Genomic DNA, 22,589 nt, shown 5'->3' on the forward strand with positions numbered 1-22,589 from the left:
AAGCCTCCAGTGCACAAACACTGAGAATGGACTTCACAGTGAAGTAGGAGACATCTTGTGTCCAGCAGTTAAACTATATCTAGAATACATGAATATTTACATATTCATAGATTCTGGATTTTTAACGAGGGAGAAGGAGTAGATGTCAATTTAACAATTTTAACAAGATAATGTAACTTTTTCTGTGGAAAAACCATATTAGACACAAATTATCATCAAGTATTTTGCCGTATATAGATTAAAACATGTCTGAAGGGGATCTTTAACTTCACCTGAGTGAAAGTTATTTGTTGTTGCACATCGTCAATTTTGTTATTTCTTCGTTATGATGCTATCGTAAGTCCATAGTTGCTGTCAGTTTCACAGACCATATGTAATGATATGTAATGTACTATCATACAGTATTTGACACATTAAGAAATTCTCATAAAACTGATTTTGTTACAGATTTTTCTAAGTGAACCAAAAAAAAATCCATCGTAAATCTTGAATGCAATTATTCACATGCAATATTTCCTAATTTTTAAATAGGCCTGGTTGTTCTCAAGTACGAGAAGATCTTTTCCAAACGGTCAGAGGTCAGACAGTCCACTGATAATGAATTCAAGAGCTAAAAAAGATAAACAAGTGTTTTGAGAGAGAAGTTGTTCTTGTAACTTTCTGACAAAGCCTTAATTAATACTTTATCAATCATTGAAAACACATCAAAATGGTGAATCATTAGAAAGTGCTACTGATTATTGTCACATTCGGAAATCTAAGTTTCAGCCAACAGCCGCAGTAGTTGAAAACTCACTCTCCGAGGCACCATATTTGAGTCGTTATCTGAGTCATTATCTCAGAGAGAGAATTGCGGCCTTTGTTTGCATCTCAGCAGGGACTATATGCTCAGTGAAATTAAAGGTTCCCTACTTAACTAATGAAGCTGCTATTATAAAACACTGTGTGCTGCAGATAATTGCTCAGCTTTTGTGCGTGACTTCCTGACCCCCTGAAGGAAAACAGGGGGCAACCTCTGACCTCTGGTCGTTACCGCGGTGTAGAACAGAGCCAGCTAATGAACACCTCTGTTCTCAGTGTTTACATCTGCCAATCAAGCACGCCACTCTTCGTCATCATCCATTGTGTGGCCATCAGACACAAAAGCAGACAATTAGCCGCGTTTATTAAGACTCTACTCTTTAAAGGAGAGCACTGTCTGCTGGTAATTAATCAGCCCTGCGGTGGCGGGTGGGCGGACCTCTCGTTAGTCCCAGGCTCTGTAGGCCGTGCTCCTCCTCTTCCTCTGAGGGGTTCTGGGCGGAGTTCCTCAGGTAGCGCTGATGCAAGCCGAGGCCAGGAAGTGTATTCTGTCTGCGGCGACGAAACTCGTCCTCCAAGTGGTCTTCGGCGCCGATGTCTGTGGGTGTGGGCAGAGCAGAGAGGGAATGAATCACACCTAAAACCTTCTCGCTGTCTGGATGGATAGCCTGAGGTGTTTCATCCAGCATTAGATCTCTTTTTTTTTCATTTCTGTGTAGCTTCTGTGAGTTTCAGCCCTCTGACATGAGATGTGCGGTACCAAAAAAAAAAAAAAAGTAAGCTGAAAGGAAAACATATTACCTTGTGACGCCCTTGGCAGTGTGAATACAATCAGACAGAAAACAAAATAGATACACACACCTATTACAGCAAGTTGAGCACAAGTGCAAAAAGGTATATTGATGTAACCAACATGAAACAACAAAGATGATATAAAACAAGAAGTTCAAAGAGTCCCCAAGGCAATACAAGCCTTTCTTTTTCAAACGCCAACCATATATTTCATTCATATTTCATCTGCCTGACTTTATTGTGATTAGTCATGTAAATAAAATGAGATTTGGTTATTCTTTTCTCTAGGTAATTTACATTTATATTGAATTAGTGACAGGCAGGGTATAGCAGGGGGGGAGGAAAGGGGGAGACTTATTATGCTGCGAGATTACAGGCAGATCTCATCGCCATTGTGTTGTGTAATTAAGGCAGTGGAGAGGAGAAGAAAAGAGGCCAGATGCTCGCCGTGCTGAACCTGGTCCTATTTAGAGGAGGATCTGCACCAGCATTTCAAATCCCCTGCACGGTGTGTAAGAGCCCCGGCCTTGAGCAAATCACAAGTCATTAAGAGAAGTGGCAGCTTTGTTTGACATATTTGCTGTATACCTGCAGGAGCAAAAGCCACCTCAACGAAAACATATAGTCACTTAAATGTAGATAGTAAAACTACGCAGGACATTCTGGCTACATGGAAACACTATCCTTGATGTTTTCCTTCACGTAACATAGATGTGCCTTTTATAGGTATAGGAGGGTAGAGATCTTTCAATTCTTTCAAGAGGAGCTCAAGGGTTTTGAGGCAATCAAGGACGGCTGCATGGCCTAAACAGAGACAAAGACGTCACCGGATTTCAATTCTCCTTGAAAAAGGCATCTTATTACTGCAGGTCATCTATTTTGACCCATGTCGGTCTCTTCGTCACAGATGCTTTGTGAGTGTGTTAAGGTCGGATTGGGTGCGTTATTTTGTAGAATGTAGGTTATTTTCTTGCTAAACACACCTGAACTTTAAAGACCAGGCTTTCTTTATTTCAGACTTTGCAAATCAGCAACCGAACACACTCTGAGTCGACCCTGCAGGGCTCCAGCTCCCAGTGGAGTGAACAGAAAACAGGACAATTGGTGGCTTTACTCTCAAGGCTGCAGCTACTCTGTCTCCATCCACTTTTGGGAGAAAAAAAAACTAATCTCAACCTGCATTGCCCCCTTTGTAAGACATCTGGTGATCCTATCAGTCTTGCAGCGGCGAAGTTAGACAGCTGGATTAAGCCACAACGTGCGTGTGACTTTTAAAGTTGTGCGCTTTGTTCCAGCGTCCTTTTGCTCCAGAGGATCAATATTTGCATCTATCACGGTCCGGTTACCTGGGTGATAAGATTCCTTCCGCTATCAAGCCGCATAATCCATCATCATTTAATTAATTTCAACAAAGCAATATCAAAGAGCAATGATGATAATGAGATCTTTTAATGCTCATAAAAAGAGGCCTTTTGTTTACTGGATCAAGGACTTAATTTGAGAAGCAGAGTGAACACAGTCGAGTTCCTGGATGCTTTCATTTGCAGCTATTGTCTTCAGAGTGCCTGTCATTAGTCTCCAGGACAAACAATGCTGTATGTGTGTGTGTGTCTGTGAAGGCTAGTTTGGTGCGCACTGTCTACACCGAAACAAGCACAAACATCAGGGTTAATGCCTAAACATACACAGACACAAAATATATGTGTCTATCTGTATGTGTTGCTGCATAGTGACAAAAACCAGCCTTACTGCAGCAGGCTGGAGGACTGAGAGAGCCTAAAATAAATCACCGTACAGGAGGAGGCTAACCCTACATGACAACTACAACTGTGGACCAGATTATTTTCAACAGTCCACCTTCCCCCCGGTTCAAGAAGTCTGCCGTCGTGCTGATGTGACTCCACTGCTAAAGAGAGATACTGTCCGTGTCCTTGTTCAGACACGGCCAAAGAGAAACTGGCAGCTTATCTTTCCCATCGTTCATAAAGCGGCCAGTGGCCCAGGGCCGAGCCGAGGTTTCATGTTTAGCTGTCAAGCAGATGAGGTGGAGTGGGATTAAAACTAGATGCTGGTTTCAGCCAACAGGAAGCCATCTTTCATAACACAGGGAAACTCTTGGACAGGAAATCATAGCATTAGGTGTCATAGTGGAAAAGATGGATGGAGGAAAAGGCTGCAAGACTTTTTTTTTAATGAGAGGAAGCTCTACAATGGCCTCTTGAAGAAAGGCAGATTTTATCAAATCATAACTGATGAAAAGAGAAAGTGCAGTTAAATATGAATTATGATGACATGTTTGATGGTTAGTTTGAGGAAATTTAATTTTTTACATTTTTAAAAAAAAAATTACAAAAATCACATGTCATGTGTTGCTCCAGTCCAGCTTCTTCAGGATTTGTGGTTCCTGTTGTGGAAATTGTGATGTCATGCTGTCTTTTGTACACAAACAGTGTCATCTAGTGGCCACATGAGGGTCCATCTTCAAATCAAATGTCTGATAAAAGGCAGCATTTCTTTTTTTCCCAATGGACATTTCAAAATGAATTATGGTCTAATCATTTTACTTTTACTTATTTTACACCGGTTATTTCCTAGACTATACGGTTTTTAGAAACCGCCCTAAATTCTAGCATGCAGAACCTCTGTTAATCCAGGAGAGGGCGCTATTGCATTATAAATATAATCCCTGTTTCTGCAGCACCTTTTCTGCCGCTTAATTATCTCTTTATAACAAGTTAATCATGTGAATCTTGACTTCTACAGATTCCCGTAAGTTTAATATAAATTCAAAAAATATGAAATTAAAATACTGACATCTGTGTAGATCCAAAGATGAAGACCATGTGATTTATGAGGCGATATTGCTACTGTACTTCACTTTCATTGTTAGTTAATGTAATAATCCCCTTCCCTTATCTATTGTGCACATTAACACACAAATACACACCGACACAGAGAGGGGTTGGGGATGGGGGGGTGTCTATGTAAGAAATAGAGATTGGTGCAGGGCTGCAGTGTCACCTAGCAACAGCACTGCGCAAGCGCAGCCACCATTTCTATCAGCACTGTCGGGAAAAAAAAAAGAGGAAATTAAGGGGCCAAAACTGACACAAGCAGCACGCTTGAAGACATGACATTCACCCCACCAACACACAAACACAGCCTTCATATTCTATTCATCCATACAAAAACATCACATGTCAGAGTCATGCTGTTATGTATGAACGTTCAGCTGAAGGCTTCACCCTGCTCTTTTCTTTCTCTTTAGTTTTCCTGACTTGCCTCTCACAAAAATATGCAGCGGGGCTTGTGTAAATAAACTAGCCCCGAGCACATTCCACAAGAAACACACACACACTCTCTTCTCTGTACACACTGACCTTTGAGCCAACTGCAATTATACTTCGTGCACCACCCAATTTAACTTGAATGAATCTGAGCCTATCTCATGTTAAATGAGACAGAATGCAAGTATTCATGAATGTCTCCTAATGAAACAAAATTCAGACCCACATGAGTTGGATTTTCTCAGCTACAGTGTCAGATAAGGTTTGGACAGAAGGATTGCACGAATATGATTAGTTTAGTTATGAGTCCTTCATTTGGCTCTGCAGAGCACAAGATCTGTTTGAGGATGTATTCAAGAGGTGCACTATCAGCTCTTTTATAGACCCATAAATATGTCTAGATAGGAGGAGCAAAAAAGGAAATGAAGAAACAAGAGGAAGGGCACATGAATCATGAAGGTGGGTGTTGATTCATCCTCACCTGGCCTGTAGAGGTAAAACATACCTACCACCCACTTTAGAGATACACAAAATTAATTAATTTGACTTATATCTTACTCATGATTTCCAGGAAGTGACTGGATTATTTAAGTAAGAGCACATGTAGCACAAAATCATGTAGTGTAGTATCAGTGACCAAGCCCTAATATGAGTCATCTTAACTCACACTGATGCATTAGTAGGTTAAATATGCACACGGTGAGATATATGATGGGTAGTGAGTGTACGAAAAGAGGCAGCCGCTGTGGTTTCCTTTATTTTTTGCGGTTGTGTGAAGCAGGTTTCAAACGTGATCAGGCATAAAGCACACACACACACATATACCCCTCACACCTCCACCCCTCCAGGAAGAGTGAGAAGATCAAAAGCCACTCAAGCAAAAAGAAATATCACACAGACACCAGGTGACTGCGACAAACCCTTCAACGAAATCAAACTGAAGTTTATTGACCAGATCTTAACTCTTTTATTTTCATTTTCTTTTTTTACAAACAATGGGGAAAAAAAAAAAAAAAAATGTCTGTGCATTAACAGTGTAAACGTGTTGTGTGGTTTGTGTTACTGTGAAGCAGCCTCCTGGAATCAGCAATCATGCAGAAACAAATGCAACAAACTGTGATATTCCCAAATACACAAACAAATGAAAAAAAGGAAGAAAAATGCACATTATTATAATTAATTTATTAATAATCTATGTCATTCATAGTACACACGCGTGGACATGATAACAGCTAACAGGTTAGCAAGGTGAAGTTAAAGACATTAGGGCGAAGTGGTTAAGCTTTAATCATTCTCTTGTTAAATTGGTCAAATGAAATGAGGAGCAAAAATGACATGCGTAAGTCAAATGTACAGCATCTTGTTTTCCTGCTACAAAAAGAAAGACAAATATCTACCCCAAAGGAAAAAAAACAATATTATATAGCACGTACCCAGCTCTGTGCATATGGCTGAAGTAAAATATACAATTAATTTATTTTGGTAAACAAAACAAAAAAAAACACAAATCCCAGCAAGATGGTCCCCTAAAATAATGGAATAAATACAAATATACAAATACTGTGAACGTCTCTCTCACCTCCCTTGAAGCTAAGCTAAAATGAGAAAAATTGTTCTTCGGGAATGAGATGCGGGAGGACAGAGAGAGAGAGAGAGAGGAGAGACCAACTGCCGGTAGCAAACATAGTCACTGGGCGAGTTTTTCCAGGTGAGAAAACTGTATGTTGGTCAAATGTTGTGGTGAGATTATTACTTGTTATCCAGTCTTAGGAGCTGCTCCTTACCATTAACTGTTAGAGATTTTAACTGACCGTCCTCCTCCACTTCGACCCGCTCCTGGCCGTTCTCCACGATCCTGTTAGAGACGGGAAAAAAAAGCAGATGAGGAAGGCTCTTTAGAGATCATGGAGTCAGTCTGATAGTTTTAAAAATGCTCCTGAGTTTGACATCAAGGTACCGTTTTGTAGTAATTTTTCTGCCGTTGATGAACTTGGTGGAGGTTGACACAGATCTGAAGTTACCCATTCCTCCTCCTCCGCCGCCGCCGCCGCCGCCAAAAGATGAAGAAGAGAAGGAAGTGAATCCTCCTCCACCCATATCTCCAAATGAGCTAAAACCTACAAAAGAGCGTGCGTTTAAGAACGTTACAATTAAGAAGCGTCATGAATTCTTGATGAATCCAGGATCCACTAAATGTGAGGTTGTTTTGTTGGGATGTTACACACCTGAATCGAACCCGGTGATGCCGTGTCCAAACGCCGGGAAGCTCCCGAAACCAAAGAGCGACCCGCCCGTCCTGCTCCGGCTCGCGCCCCTGTGGCGACTGTGACCTCCGAAGAAATCGTCAAAGGGGTCATCAGCTGTGGAGGGAATCACAGCGGATCATTCGGTGATTGATATTCTAAGACTCTTGACATTTTGTTCTCAAAAAGCTTTAAAGCTGATGTCTAAGTGCCTGATAACAACAACAACAACAACAAAACAAGCTGTGATGAATGAAAGTGGACCGATGTGTAATTTCTAGAATCTTAACCCTAAACTGTCAAAGTGCCCACCGCTAATTCTCATCCTAAAGCCCCGTGGACATGCTACTAATTGCGCACTGCCAATCTGGGTCACCCCAGCAGGATAAGGCTGGATTCACTGGCACCGTTTACTGAAAGAGGACTCCTCCTTCAACCTTGAATGTTCCGATCCGAGGCAGCCACAAGAAAGCTCCCCTTGTTCCTTCTGCCAGAAAAAAGCTTAAAATAAAAGTATCCCCTGACCACTGTTGTAACCGCATTACTGTCCATTTACCTGACGGGAGAATCAAAGGAGACAGCTTAGCTCTAACAAAGCTGTCATGTAAGACATCAGAGGAAGAAAGAGAGAAACGCTGCTTAAACATTTGAATTCTGCTTAAGTTCTCGTGGACATGTTCAGCGTACGCAAAGAGAGGGGAAGAGAGTTGAGTTTAACGAGTTAAGGCTTTCTTAAAGAAAAAGCAAAGTGCTGTCGAGCACAAAAACCTGAGATTAAATCAGTGAAGAATGTGCCACGCCTATGCAACATCGCACAGGGCATAATAGCACTGAATAAATTAAAAATGACAGTCAGTGGGTGTTGTACAGAATGTACAGGTATAACATAACGTCTAAAAATATAACTACATGATTAGAAAAAGGAACAGGACGTATGATCGATCAACTTTGTTTCATTTCAATGGTTACACATCATTTCTGCAGTTTTTCCTTCTTTCTTTGATATCGCCTCCTCATTTACTTCTTCACATGTTCACTGGAGAATGAGTGTGTGCTGTTCTTGGCAGACGACTAAGCCCTCGTCATCATGTGGATCTGTATTTGTCTCAACAGCACCCACACACACACACACACACACACACACACACACACACACACACACACACACACCCTGCCCCTCCTGAGTGTGCTGGCTGCTCTGAGGTGGGTGAGTGACAGATCCAGAGGACCAGCTGCTGTTCACTGAGACGAGCTGCTGGACAGTCAGGACTGGAGGCTGGATGGGATTTTAAAAACATATCTGAACGCTCTTTGTGGCAGCCATTTTAAGAAAAGTTAAAAAAAATTTTTTAAAAAAGGCTGCTTATATACATTTCTCCAAGGAAGAAACATATCCTGTCTCGGTCTAAATAGAACTTGAACTTTACTCTTCAGTGTGACGGTGTCGACAGCTTTATGGTTCTGCTTTTTTTTACTGTCGCTGTTTACTGAAGAGCGTAAACAGCAACAGCTGTGATCTATCGCTTTATCCCGTTTATGTTAATAAATACATGCCAGTGTCACGGCTTATAAACATAATCTGATATAAAACTTCATGTCTGCTTTCTTGTCTTTCCCTACGAGTGCTGCTAATTCAGAACAGAGAGTTTGTCCCGGGGTTGCGTCGTACCACGTTTTACATGTGCTCTGACACATGCGGACACACACACTTGCCGTTATTACATCTGCTTTTGTTTTAATACGGAAGCTATTTTTGAAAGCATTCCAGTTGAGTGATGTAGACGTTCAAATCCATCCTCTGCCTGCGTCTGAGCTCCATATTTAGAGCTACACGGGGTGAACTACACATGCCTTCCAATCAGCCTTTTGCTGAACCCAGACAACCCAGGACAGGCGCTAAACTCCTATTACTAGATTATGCTTCATTTAAAACTACTCTACATGTGATATAATCAGCTGTTTGGCTCTATACGACGCTGTGATTTCAACAAATGTGCAGCCGCTGGTCAACAGTATAATACAGTTACCAGCAGTACAATAACTTTCCTTCTTGTTATTTCCCTCATCTGATTAAAAAGTACCAGAGCGGTGTTTTTTTTTTTCCTGCTTTCCTTTCAGCCCTTCCTTTAAAACAAGCAAATGTAATATTTCAACACGGTGGAGTATATTAACGAGCTCCAGGTTAATGACAAAGTGCAGAGATACTCATTGTTTTCTAACATGTGACATTTAGCAGCAGATGACCTCCTGAGGTGAACATCGTTCAGCATATTGGAGATGCACATTACATTGCTGTGGGGATTAGCGCCCGGATTTACAGAAAGTTTCCTGGGTCTAATGCTCTATCTTCCACATTTCTACACAGCAGGAGCTGCTAGCTAACAGCTAACAGGCAAAATAACACCGTAGTTTTCATATAAGCCTATAATTTTCATATAAGTCTCTCCCTTTCTCTCTCTCTCTATAAGTCTACCCCTGGTCATGCATGTATATTTTTGACCAGATAAGAATATGAAGTTAATAATAGCTATTACATAGTCAACAGTCTATAACTCTCCTCGGTTCTTCCCTAATGAAACCAAGAAATCCCCGCAGGGCCTCTAAGGGCACAGACCAGTTTGCTCTGTGATGCTGTTCGCGACAGGAATCCGATGGACTTACCAAAAAAGTCTGCAAATGGATCTCTGCCACCAAAGAATTCCCTGAAAACGTCCTCGGGATTACGGAATGTGAAGCTGCTGCCACCAAAGTGATCGTAATGGCCTCCTGTGCAACATTAAACAAAGACAAAGCTCATAAATTACATAATTATTTCTCCGAGATAGGATTATAAACAGGGCTATCATAATAGATCATAAAATATATCCGTGCAATACAAAGCTCTTACTGTGCTTAATTTGAACTAATAAAAGTTAATATGTTACTACTCGTAGCTTATGTTTCATGTTTGTCATATTTTCTCTATGATAGCACTGATGATCTTAATGATCATCTCCATTGCAATGACATAAATATTTTGTTATTTAAGTCTTCTCCTTACCTCCTCCTCCTCCTCCTCCTCCTGCTGACAGACCTTCTTTGCCGTATCGGTCATAAATATTCCTCTTGTTTTCTGTGGTGATGAGAGATAAGAGATCAAGATAAAACCAGACCAACATATGGAGAAAATTACCACCCTGTGGTACTGTAAATCTCTGTCAGGGTACCTGTTAGGAGACGCCCCAACCAACCCATTCAATCATTTACTTCACTTAAATGTTGACAAACAGGAAAACACAAACACAAGAAGTTTGTGCCATACCAGAAGAAATACACACCCCAGGAAACAATGCAGACATTGTGCACAGCAAAGACTAACAATGTCTGCTTCTTGTGACTGGATGCCTGGTGCATAACTGTGACTGACAATGAAAATGTTACAGGCCTCTGCTGTGCTCTCAGACGTATATCTGAATTCTCAACGTGCTACACTCATATTTACAGCATTATTCTGGAAATCACATCCACTTCAGAAACAGAAACGTGACTGATGGAATTGTTTACCTGCTTTGATTCATTATAAATTTACATGTAAGCAGTCGGGCTGAGTTTTCATATACGTGTCATATATGAAACGCTTCATGTGTGAAATGCTCCTTAGACAAACAGACAGTGAGGGGCAGACAGCTGTCTCCTTCCCGGTTGAGCTGACCTGTCTTTATGATTGTTGCCATAGAGACAGTGCTAAAGTAAACGATCTTGTGTTGTTGATGTGACTATGGACAAGGTCAGCTGGGCGCTGCCTGAATAACTGAGAGTGGTTCAACTCTTAACCTTCAGATGTGCCCGAGTATTTCACTGGGTCTAATTATTGTGACTGCTATTTCCTTTGTCGATAAAGTTTGTGTTTGTCGATAAATCTTTTTTTAGACATCAATATCTCCTGAAGTTTCTGAATTGATGAACTCAAGATTTCTTTAACACTTGTGTTTTCTCTCAATTCTCTCAGTTTTTGTTACAGAGCTAAATTTGTTGCACCAAGTATCAATTGTTAAAATATTCTCTATGATCAGATTGTTTCTTATTTAAAAACATAATCCGCCAATGTTAGACTTTATTCGGGCAAACTTCTTGTCAGGTTGCTTGTGTTTAAACCAAATTTAACATTTAAAGGCTTTAAACCAGAAAAATGAAGACATCCTTGGGCTCTGGGTACTTGTGATGAGTATTTTTCACTGTTTTCTGTAATTGTATGTACAAAAAGATTAATTAAGTCATTGAGAATATGTTTAATAGATTTTTCAATTAAAATAATTGTAAATAAATAAAGTAAAAAGTAAGTTAAGTATCAAAAAAGTATTGTTTTGGCATTGGCTTCATATGTAAGGTATGGTATTGGTAATCTAGTAATCAGACACTGAAGTGCAACTTTACTTACAAAAGTCAACTTCGGAAATTTGAGGCACTAATCACAAGACCTGTAAGTTTTTTAAAACAGTTCACTTCAGACGAACACCAGCCATCACAATCATATATTCAGTACTTTACTTGGCTGATATACATCAGATTTTCTCTCTTGGCAGTAAAGTCTTACCATCTGAGAGCACTTCATATGCCTCTGACAGCTCTTTGAACTTTTTCTCTGCTTCCTCCTTATTGTCTGGGTTCTTGTCTGGATGCCACTTCAATGCCAGTTTTCTGTAACTGAAACAAAAAACCATACAGTAAAAATATATACTTTATAAAGCAAGACAGAGAAGAACACAACGTGACATGCACAGTAGATGTCAGGTCTTATTTCAAAGATGGGAGGTGGAAAATGTGTATGTATGTATACCAGACATCCCCCTATCTGAAACACATATCCACATGCTTCTTTTTATAGTGTGGCAACCATGACTACACCAAACACACAGACGACCACCATCATTCTATGTACACATAAACATAACGTCCTTCTCCCCAGCGAAGCAGAAATAACAAAGACAGGCTGAACTCCACTGACGTGCAGCGTAGGCTCGTACAGCGGCTTACGCTGCATCAGCTGTTTGCTTCTAAGCCCAACGGCAGTGTCGGCAGCGGACGCACAGATGCTGCAGATGAGACCGAGGACTGAAGGTTGGCCGGCGAAAAAAAGGCTGCACACAATCCAGGGATTGACTCCCTTATGGATCTTTGGTGAATAGTCTTTGTAGTGGATGTCTTTGTTGTAATCTGTGACATTATCTGGCTGTCTAAAGCCTGGTCAATGGTCAACCAGCCAGACTAAGTTGAACAATGTAGGCTGGGTGATAATCGTGTAACATAACAGTCTTTGTAGTCAGAAGCCGCTCGTAAAGACTCATTATCTTTGTCTGTATTCTGAACATGTTGAACTAAAACATCTGTGCTATTCCTGGCTTTAATTTAATATCCATTACATTTAATCAACGAACAAGAGTCTACACCCATGCTAGCAGCACTGTGAGGTTGTACCGAGGCACAGTGGTGTGTTAAGCTAAATGCTAATGTCATTATGCTAACATGTTGATTTTTAACAAGGTTTAGTGAGATCAGCACATTAACTAAGCTAAGTAACTACTCAATAGTTGTCAAGACTGAGTATCTTTGGATTTCGGACTGTTGATCAGACAAAACAAGACATCTGATAACACCACCATGAGATCTAAGACATTAAATCTTTATATAGATTAATTGATAATGAAAATACACAGTAGTTGCAGCCCTAGTCAAGGTATCTTACTCGTAATCCCAAAAGTCAACCTGCTGGCGATGCTAGGTAAAAATCAGTAGGATTCATACTCATCATGAATGTTTGTACCGAATTTCATGGCAATGCATCCGATAGCTGTTGAGATATTTCAATCTGAACCAAAATGGTGGACTGACATTGATATCTATATAGCTGTGCTGCTAGCATGGCTAATAATTCAGAGATCAAGAAGAGGGAGTTGGGGTCACAGGCTAAAGATAGGACATATTGATTGGTGTTTCTAAGTAGTACATTCTAAGTAGTAGTGCATACAGAACACAGTCTCTCTGTATTTACTGAATACTCTTCTACAAGTTGATGTAATCAGCGATAATCAGTCGTGTTCATCAGTTTCCTCCTGTCTTGCATGTTTTTATTCCCTTAGTGATTTACTGCATTTCCTAGAACCACTTCTCAGATTCTCTGGGGACAATGTCTCCTTAACATTTGAATATACAACAAAACTCATCGGAAACTCTTCACTTCACACTCAAAACAAAATGTGTTATTGAGAAACCTGTGAGAAAGTGCAATTAAATTAAACTGGTCCGCTCAGTGGGCGACAGTGAGTAGTGGGTGAGTGCAGGGGGGAAAGTTACAGGGAGAGGAGTGGAAACTTTCTGCACTGCAGTCTGTCTCTGTTGTGTCAGTTTATACTACTCAATGATTAACCTATTACAGTCCACTGAGTGACATTTCAAACAACAACAACGGGGGGGAGGGGTGGGGAGAGAAAACACTCCAGGGCACTCACGCTTTTTTGATGTCCTCTTGTGTTGCATTTTTCTGGACTCCTAATATCTGGTAGTATTCCACCATGGCTCTGTCTGTGTGTGTTTGTGGGTGCCGTCCTGTGCGAGGGTCCCCTTCTTGGCCTCTATGGAAAGACAGTAAAAGTTCTGTTAAGACATGTTAGCACGGAGAGATCACGGAGAGAGATCTTCTTCAACTGAGAGTAGCCATGTGTGACGGATACGACACCTCCCTTCCAGTCCAGAAGGGGTAAACTTGGAAAGGAGAGGGAAGGGGGCAAAACCCAACAATGTAATCAACTGCACTGAAATAGAGATGCAGGGAGGAGGACAGCTAAGCTAATACAAGCCTGGCAAAATTACATAATAACCCCGATGATCATCCCTCACCCCAAGGCTGTGAGAGAGAAAATGTGAATCATACTTCGCTTTTGAATTTTGGAGATAGCTCTAAAGACCATGAAGCTATTTTTTTTTTTTTCAAAACCTGACCTTATGTTGAAGTTATGAGGCCTCTCAAAAACAAGACAGAACAGGCCTGATGAAAACTCTCTCTCTGTACCTTACTGGGTAGGTATAGGATGACGACGGCTGCAACAATCCAACAACTAAAAAGCAGAAAGAGATTTGACTCGGTGTGGATGGTGAATGAACATTTTTGCAGATGTAGACGACAAGATTTAAACTCTAAACTTTGATATAAGATCCTTATAATGTTATTTCTCAACTTAACCGTATCTACACCAATACTCAAACATAAATCTAATCTAATCTGTAGCAACCTATGGACATAAACACTGTAAATGATAAAATAAACATTACGTCAAGCCACAAAAAAACACTGGACAACACCCTTTCTAAACCAAATATAGTCTAGTAGCTGCTTCCTTATGTCAGTCATATGACTTTTATCATATTTGCTTTAAGGTCCTCTCTTGATTTCGCTGTGGGTGGGCCTTAAACACAGTATGTCACAAGTTTTCTTTCAACACCAGTGCAAGCAGAGTGCACTCTGGTTTTCAAGCTCTGTTCTGCGGTCTGAGTAGCTAAGTCGGAGCTCTTCTCTACAATTAAAGCTGCAGTTAAACATGTATTCTGCGTACGCTTTGCCAAAATGAAACTGCATCACACTTCATGACTCCACTTCCATACACGTACGCTCTTATCATTGACGCTTAAGTGCAACACAAATCTATAAAGTCTGTGACAGAGCGTTGAAGAGAGCAAGAAAAGGAAATGTCAAAGAAACCCACAGTGAGAAACATTAATCATTTAGGTGTTTGTTTTAGATGTCATAGTAAAAAAATGATAAACAAACAAGTAAGGATAAGTTACTTACACTGTGGGAGTCCACTGTGTCCTGTTTGTTTGCTATTTATAACCTGTGGCCTTTGCAGTTAGATTGTGTTTGTGTGTTATGAGCATGTGGGGGGTTGGGGGTGTTTGGCACTGGGCAGTGCCAGTGAAAGACTCATGGTTGGGCCGTGGAGCTGGCAGTAAACGGATGCCAGAGTCAGGCACTACCTCCAAATCTCCCTCTGACACTTCATCATTATTGTCTCCCTCTTTTCCTGTCAAATTCACCACTTACTGATGTATAAAGTCCTTTTCTTCTCTCCGGCTCTACATCCTTATATAGACCACAATCTAAAAATGAAGAGATATGACCCAGAAAGTGAGAAAACAACCTACTGTCCGGACTCGTCATATTAAATGTGTCTTCTTTTATCCCCCCCCCCCCCCCCCCCCCTTCGTATTCAGCCATTACCGACCCACTCACCCGTCACCATTTCCCTGCAGCAGATGAGATTTAATGGACACTAGTGTCTGCTTTAAGAGATGTGGTAACTTCTGGTTCTGCACGGTGTGTTTATGTGTGTGTGTCCGTGCATGTATCTGCAGATTTATGCCTTGTAGCAGCATTACGCAGCTAACCCAGCCAAATCTGATGCATTCCTGCTCTGCTCAGCGTGTACGGTGCCTCGGAGTGAGCAACAGATGTGGGTCAGTCAATCCCATGATGGCTCAGTGAACCTGGGGTGATGGTTATAATCAGTTCACTAAAAGAAGTAGTCAATTATTATACGTTTTCCTAAAATAAGTTGGAGTCTACTGACGAGCATACTGCTAGGAAAGTCAGACATTCAGTAGGTCGTCTAGATTCTTGTTCATTAAAGCGTAGTCGAAGAAAAACAAGTAGAAAAGCAGCGTTTTTTGCCTTTTTTTTAGCCATTATTTTGACACTGGATTCCTGCCGAGCTGCAATCCCTGACCAGTCTACTCTAACTAAATGACTTCATACATTTTTTAGCAAATTGACTATGGGAACATCTGCCTCCCGTAAACATCAGAACATACAAGTAGTGATTTCCCCTACAATTCATCTTCAAGAGTAATTAACTAATCACTGTTGTGGTTTGTGCAAAGATTTCACTGTGTTCTCATTGTGGTTTTAAGAGTTTGTAGAAACGAAAGTGACGGTTGAATTTATCTTTAGGTCATGAAACTGAAATTGACAGCCGGTTGCGTGCAGTATTTGTGTAGTATGAGATAAGGACAGAGCTGATTCACCAAGCCCTTTTAGAAAATTTACGATGTTATGATGTGACCTTGACGTACTGCCACGAGCACACATGAGCAGACAAAATGAAATGAAAACTATGGTAGGTGACTCCAAAATGGACAGATAGATAAAAAGAAGGCCTCTGTGGGGGAGACGTTATATGTGATTATCAAGGTAGAGTCCATGGTTGAGAAGGCTGCATTGAAAGGTGAGAAGTCAACAGTAACTGTCTGATCTCAGTGCTCATCTTTTTCATCAAGCGTTGACTCTAGGACTTTTGGAGCAAACGCTTCCAGACAAGTTGAGCAGTGAGAGATTTCAACAACATCTATTCAAGTCTTTTTTTTTTTTTTTTTTTCAGCTGTGCTTCACCGGTGTGCCAACGAAGATTTCCCTTGAAGGGCCAATATTGTGTAACAGTAGATAAAAGTCAAATTCTTGGAGGAGGAAATCAGAAACAAGAGTAAAGCCAGAAATACAATGATGTTAGGCTATTTCGAGCAGTATTTATTTAGACTGTCATTTGAAAACTGTCTGTAGTATTGGGCTGAGCTAGGTTTTGCATACAGTAATTTGTTTGATTATAGTGTACGCATAGTCGATAATCATTAGGGTAAATTCCATTATAGAGCTCCTGGCTCCAGGCTTCAAGATCAGGTCAGAACAAGTTTTCACCTACATTCAGATAACATTAGAAAGAATCTCTCTCAATCTAAGAACACATCATATAGCACAGAACACTTTTACTGAGGTGAACAATCAACTTATCAAACAGTCAAAACAAAACTTTGAGCAACATTTGGTTAATAAACTTTACTGGAAATGAAGTCGTTATAAATGACTACCAATTAAAAACACAAATACATCAGAAATGTTTTAAACTTCAAAACAGGAAAAGCGTCATAAATACATGCAAGTGCAGACTATAAAAGATTATTAAACTGCAATTTATATTTGTATATCTCTCCATATATTAGGGCTGCAACTAACTATTATTTTCATTATCAATTAATCGTCCGATTATTTTCTTGATTGAACAATTATCTGTGTGATCTGTAAAACGTCCATTACAAGTTGCCAGAGTCCACAGTTACTTTTCAAAATGTCTTGTCCGACTAACAGTATAAAATCCAAAAATGATCAGTTTATTATCAAAGAGTATGAAAACCAGAAAATATTCAGGAGGCAGGAAGTGCTTTAACGATGATTCAAATATCAACAGTGTTGCCTATTAAGTAATCAATTAATTGTTGCAGCTCTACAATACATACACCAATTCTGATACATTTGTGACAAATAGCCTAAGTCAATGTTGTCTAAATAATATGGGTCTGCTGATGTATACTGTCAGTCTGTATTTGAACTTCAGTATCAAGTTTATGCTGGGCATACAGACCCGTACTGACACTCCACATATATCATGCAAAACACCTCTCCTTATGCAAAATATATCATACGTATCATATGAAAGGACCTATTCAGCTGCCATCAAGCATATCTACACTGCTGTACACTGACTGGCTGTACTATTTTAGAGGAAAATAAACAAATATATAATAAAAATGTTCCACATATATAACAGTACACAGATCAGGACTGGAACGCTGCAGCGTGGCTTGAATATCTCCAACATTAACAGCCATCACAAGTTGTAAGCGCTGAAGTGTCATCTGGAAACTGCAAACTTACTATAAGCAACATCACGTCAGTATCAGCAGATAATCGGCGTACGGGTTCATAAAGTTGAATTGGTGTTGTAAAAGCTTTAATGATTTCCATTAACTCCCCAGTTAATTACCTGCACAGCAGCCCTATGTTTTATCTCTTGATTAAAATCTCTGATTAGACTTCAGTAAATGTTTTCCACCTCTGGAAGCACAAAAAAATGGTGACTGACCAAGATTAGTAAGTAGATCCCTTTTTATTTTCCCCTGTGGTCTTCATTTTTAAATTATCACCTGCCAAACCCTGCTTCTCCGTACTTTAACAAGCTCAACACTTACATACAGTAGAAGCCCTCATTGTGATTGCAATCAAAGAAAAGCCAGCTGGAGTAGCTCTGTCAGAGACCCAGAGTGCTCAAACACCGCCACAAATCTGACATTAACAAAGACAAGAGCACCAGATAAAAACAGACTCTGAGCAGCAAAAACCTGGCACCAAACACAAAACTAAGCTGACAAAACACAGATGACAGCGAAACACATCACACTAATACGCTTGTGCTTCACCCAAAATGATTCACAGCAACAAGTAGAGTGTTTGTGGTTCAAACACTACAGAGAGCGAGCGAGATACTGTAAGCAGCTTGTTTGTGTTTCTTCTCATTTTTTTCTTTTCTCTCTCTTATACAACAGTGGAAACATTTGTCTAATCTCAAGATTAGATTATTTAATGTAAACAGCTGTGAACAATGTCTTCTGAGAGTGGAAAACAATCCATAAATTTGAATGTGTGGAGATATTAGGTGAGAGTTAAAATGCATTTAAACAAATCTGCTACTTTTAAATATATGGGAATGTTATATGGGAAGCACTTAGAAACTGGTTTGATGACTTAAACAACTTTCAAATGATAAAATGAAATAATTTCAAACCTCTGTATGCGTAAATGCTCCCTTTGTACAGGAGTATTTACATAGTACTCAGTGTTTTTCCAGTTAAACCCTGAAGTTAATGCCAGCATGACTTACTGTAGAACAGAAAATATTCTAATACCAACTGGTTTCATCTCATCTGCGCTATTTGTTTAACTTTTTAAAGCAGTTTTTTCATTACAGTGTGTTAACATGTTAAAGTGTGTCTAGTTATTAAAATAAAATCAGTCATTCATCCAGTAAAAATACCAAACTTTGCTTGTTACGGCCTCAAAGGGCTGCAAGTAACAATTATTTACTTGCAGTGTTTATAACCATTACAGTATAATTTTCCGAGCTTCTGAACGTTAACGTTATAAATGTTATGGTGTAGCTATATGGCAACTATTTCGATAATAGATTAATTGTCATTTTTGACGCAAAAATGTCAAACATTCCTCAGTTCCAAACAATCATTTATGAGGGTTTGCTTTGCTTTTCTTTGTTTTATGTGACAGTAAACTGAATATCTTTGGGTTTGGATCAGTCGGACTAATAAACCAGACAATTTCAAGATGTCACTTTAGATTTTAGGAAACTATGATGGATATTTTTTGCACTTTTTAGATGTTTTATAGAACAAACAATTAACCAGTTCATCAAGAAAATAATTGCAAGTTGATGAAAAGAATCATTAGTTGCAGCCCTTTATGTTTCTGTCACCAGTCCAAATGTACTGTAGGTAGGCATGGCAATACAAGTATGTAATATTCTGTATTTTATCTGTAATAGTCTATATCTTATCTTTGCTATTAGTCGTTGAATCGTTCCATCTGATAAAAACTCATAAATAGTGAAAAACGCCCCTCACACACTCTCAGATCCAAATATGATTCATGTTTTCAAATGTCAGATATGATTCTGCTATTTGAGAAGCTGGAACCAGAAAATGTTTGGCATTTTTGCATTAAAAACTACTTTAAGGATTTAAAAAATATTGATATTGTCAGTCAGCTTCCACCTCACACACTGTAAGCATATATATAAAGTTTGATTTTCTCTATACACATTACATATCATAAAATTAAGATTTTGATTACCTTAAACTCTATTTAAAATAATGAGTTGCAGCTGCTACTGTTATTTGTCTGTATTTTATTACACTTGCAAGTACAATATTCAAATGTACTGCTACTACTACTGTACTACTTCCTCTCTTCCAGGCCTCTGTGAGCACTGACAGCCATCAGTTACTTTTGAAACTGATAATTGGGTAACAAAACTTAAAAAAAATAGTGTTTGTTTCCTGTGTGGTTTAAGTAGCTGCACCTCCTAACATCCAACAGACCAATGAGGCATCACAATAGGTGCTGCTGTGAAATAGGAAACACAGGATCAGATTAAGCAGAAACTTCCAGAAAGTCTTAAAGCCGAATAAACATTTTTGAGATGTACGAACACACACAGCACAAGAATACTAATAATACAATAGCAACACGGTTACATAACAAGTGAAAACATCTCTAAAAATAGTGACGTCGTAAGTTTAATTTCGGACTGGAAGTCTCGTATTGCCAAACCTAACTATGTTTGGACCGGTGGCAGAAAAATAGCTACAACATGACATTTATGTCTGTTAACCTGATCCATTAGCAGCTTTTTAAAATCTTCCAATAACGGTCATAAACTGCCTTTTTTTTTAAAAGGTTTGTTTAGCTAACAGTGCAGCTAAGTTATCATTATTGAGGTTAAGGGGGGGCTAACGTTACAGCCAAGCAGAAGGAGCTCCACTCATGTTTTGTGTTTTAGGTCAGCTAAACGTTAAAACTACCTATCACACACACCTGAGATTTAAATATGTAATATAATAATGATAATTCATCATTATGATAGCGATAATAACCGAGGACATCAGGTTGCGACAGCACAGCATCCCCACATGTAACTGACACTAACGTTATGCTACAGGAGACGGTTAACGTACGTTGGACATATTCAACGCTCTTTTTTTTTTTAGCAAAATAAAACCATGTCGACACAAGCAGCAATTACAGATCTACTAATTCAAAGACTACTCGCCTGTTTGAGCGACGTGTCCGATCCTCTCTGATGTTGCTAGTCCCCTGTCTTCGCCTGATGGAAACGGTGATAAGTGCAGCCGTTGGTGGCTGGTCGTTGCTGGTGTTACTAAACGACTAGCCCACTATATGCTGCTGCTTTCACGTACTGTCGGACAACAGAAACGCCACGTAAACGCACATGAGTTGTCAACGTTAAAAAGTGGGATGTGGAGAGTTAGTTGGGTTATGGTCATTGGTGGAGTGTTAACTAAGCACATTTATTCAAGTACTGTAGTTAAAGAGCCCCTCCAGACACGTATTAAGTCATAAAAGTACTCTGCTTGAAACAATAATGTAGTGTCTAATTGTTTTTTTCAGAAAGAAAAGTATAATTAGTCTTTATTAAACATGAACTATGCACAAAAAACATTAATCTCAAAATGAGAAGAGATGATTTATGCCAGATTTAGCTATTAGCTCATTTCAATCTGCAGTCCCTGGGCAGGTACACACAGAACAATTACCAGAAAAACATTCATTTCCATGCAACACCATTACATAGTCTCTGCATACAAATCTAAAAACACACATCAACACATAAAAATCAGCACATTCATCCAGTACAACTGTAGAATTACAATTCATTATAATTTAAAATCTGAATGACTGTGAAATTAATGTTGACATGACTGGTTTAAACTCAGCTGGAAGCATATTCCGATGTTTGATGGCCATAAATTAAAATGACATCTCCTTCCTCTCCCTCAATAAAAATGACAGACTCTGTAAATATGTAAATATATTTAATCTCAGAAGTTTAACTGCTGGACACAAGATGTCTCCTACTTCACTAAAAAGTCCATTCTCAGTGTTATGTGCACTGGAGGCTTCAAGTTTCCAAATCACACTTGTGTAAATTGCATACTGGACCATGATTATCTTCAAAACTAGTTGGGATGTAACAAATCATGCTCATAGGCACAGCAGCTATTTCAACAGATTAATGTGGAAACAGCTCTCTAGTGCCAAACTCTGCACATACATCATTCTGCACAGTGAAGCTCATTCAACTCTAGAAACAAGAAGAAAAACACATTTTTGAGTCAAATTTGAGGTACTTGTACAGTACTGTGCCAAAGTTTTAGCCACTATAAGTAAAGTGAGGATGCTTTCAAAAATAATGCCATAAATAGTTTTTATTATATCAATTAACTTCATACAAAGTTCAGTAAACAGAAGAAACCTAATTCAGAAACAGCAGCAGTTCTCCTCGGTACACCTGCACACAGTTTTTCAAGGTACTTGGCAGCTACGTTGATCCAAGCATATTGGAGAAGTTGAAGGAGAAGTTGTGGGTTTAGGCTGCTTCAGTTGCTTCTGTCTCTTCGTGTGATCCCGGATTGACTCTATGAAGTTGAGATCAGGGCTCTGTGGGGGCCAAACCATCTGCTGCAGGACTGAAGATAGTTCTTAATGACTCTCGCTGTATGTTTGGGGTTGTTGTCATGTTGTCAACACAAATTGTAACAGCTCAGATGCCTCCCTGATGGTATTGCACGATGGATAAGAATCTTAACATCAAAAGTGCCTAAAACTTTTGCACAGCACAGTACTTTACTCAAGTATTTACATTTTATGGTACTTTGTACTTCTATTCTACTACATTTCTGAGGTAAATATGGTATTTTTTTTACCCCACTACATTTATTTGCCACTTATAGTTACTATACTTTAAAATAAAATGTTAATATTCTAACTGTTGTTTAAATTGTCTGAATTTTCTTT

The 22,589-nt window shown here is 39.4% G+C and overlaps 1 protein-coding gene across 1 annotated transcript; it reads right to left on the reverse strand.

Moving 5' to 3' along the window:
* Positions 1-6,041: 6,041 nt before the first annotated feature.
* Positions 6,042-20,948, reverse strand: LOC121888303 (dnaJ homolog subfamily B member 6-like). Its single transcript, XM_042399745.1, has 8 exons — positions 20,824-20,948; positions 13,609-13,731; positions 11,697-11,806; positions 10,164-10,235; positions 9,785-9,889; positions 7,106-7,240; positions 6,838-6,997; positions 6,042-6,735 (listed from the first exon to the last, which is right to left on the reverse strand). The coding sequence occupies exons 2-8, from the start codon at positions 13,671-13,673 to the stop codon at positions 6,630-6,632; spliced, it is 753 nt and encodes a 250-aa protein (XP_042255679.1). The 5' UTR covers positions 13,674-13,731; positions 20,824-20,948; the 3' UTR covers positions 6,042-6,629.
* Between the last annotated feature and the right edge of the window lie 1,641 nt (positions 20,949-22,589).

This window comes from Thunnus maccoyii, chromosome 21, assembly GCF_910596095.1.
Source record: "Thunnus maccoyii chromosome 21, fThuMac1.1, whole genome shotgun sequence".
Lineage (NCBI taxonomy): Eukaryota > Metazoa > Chordata > Actinopteri > Scombriformes > Scombridae > Thunnus > Thunnus maccoyii.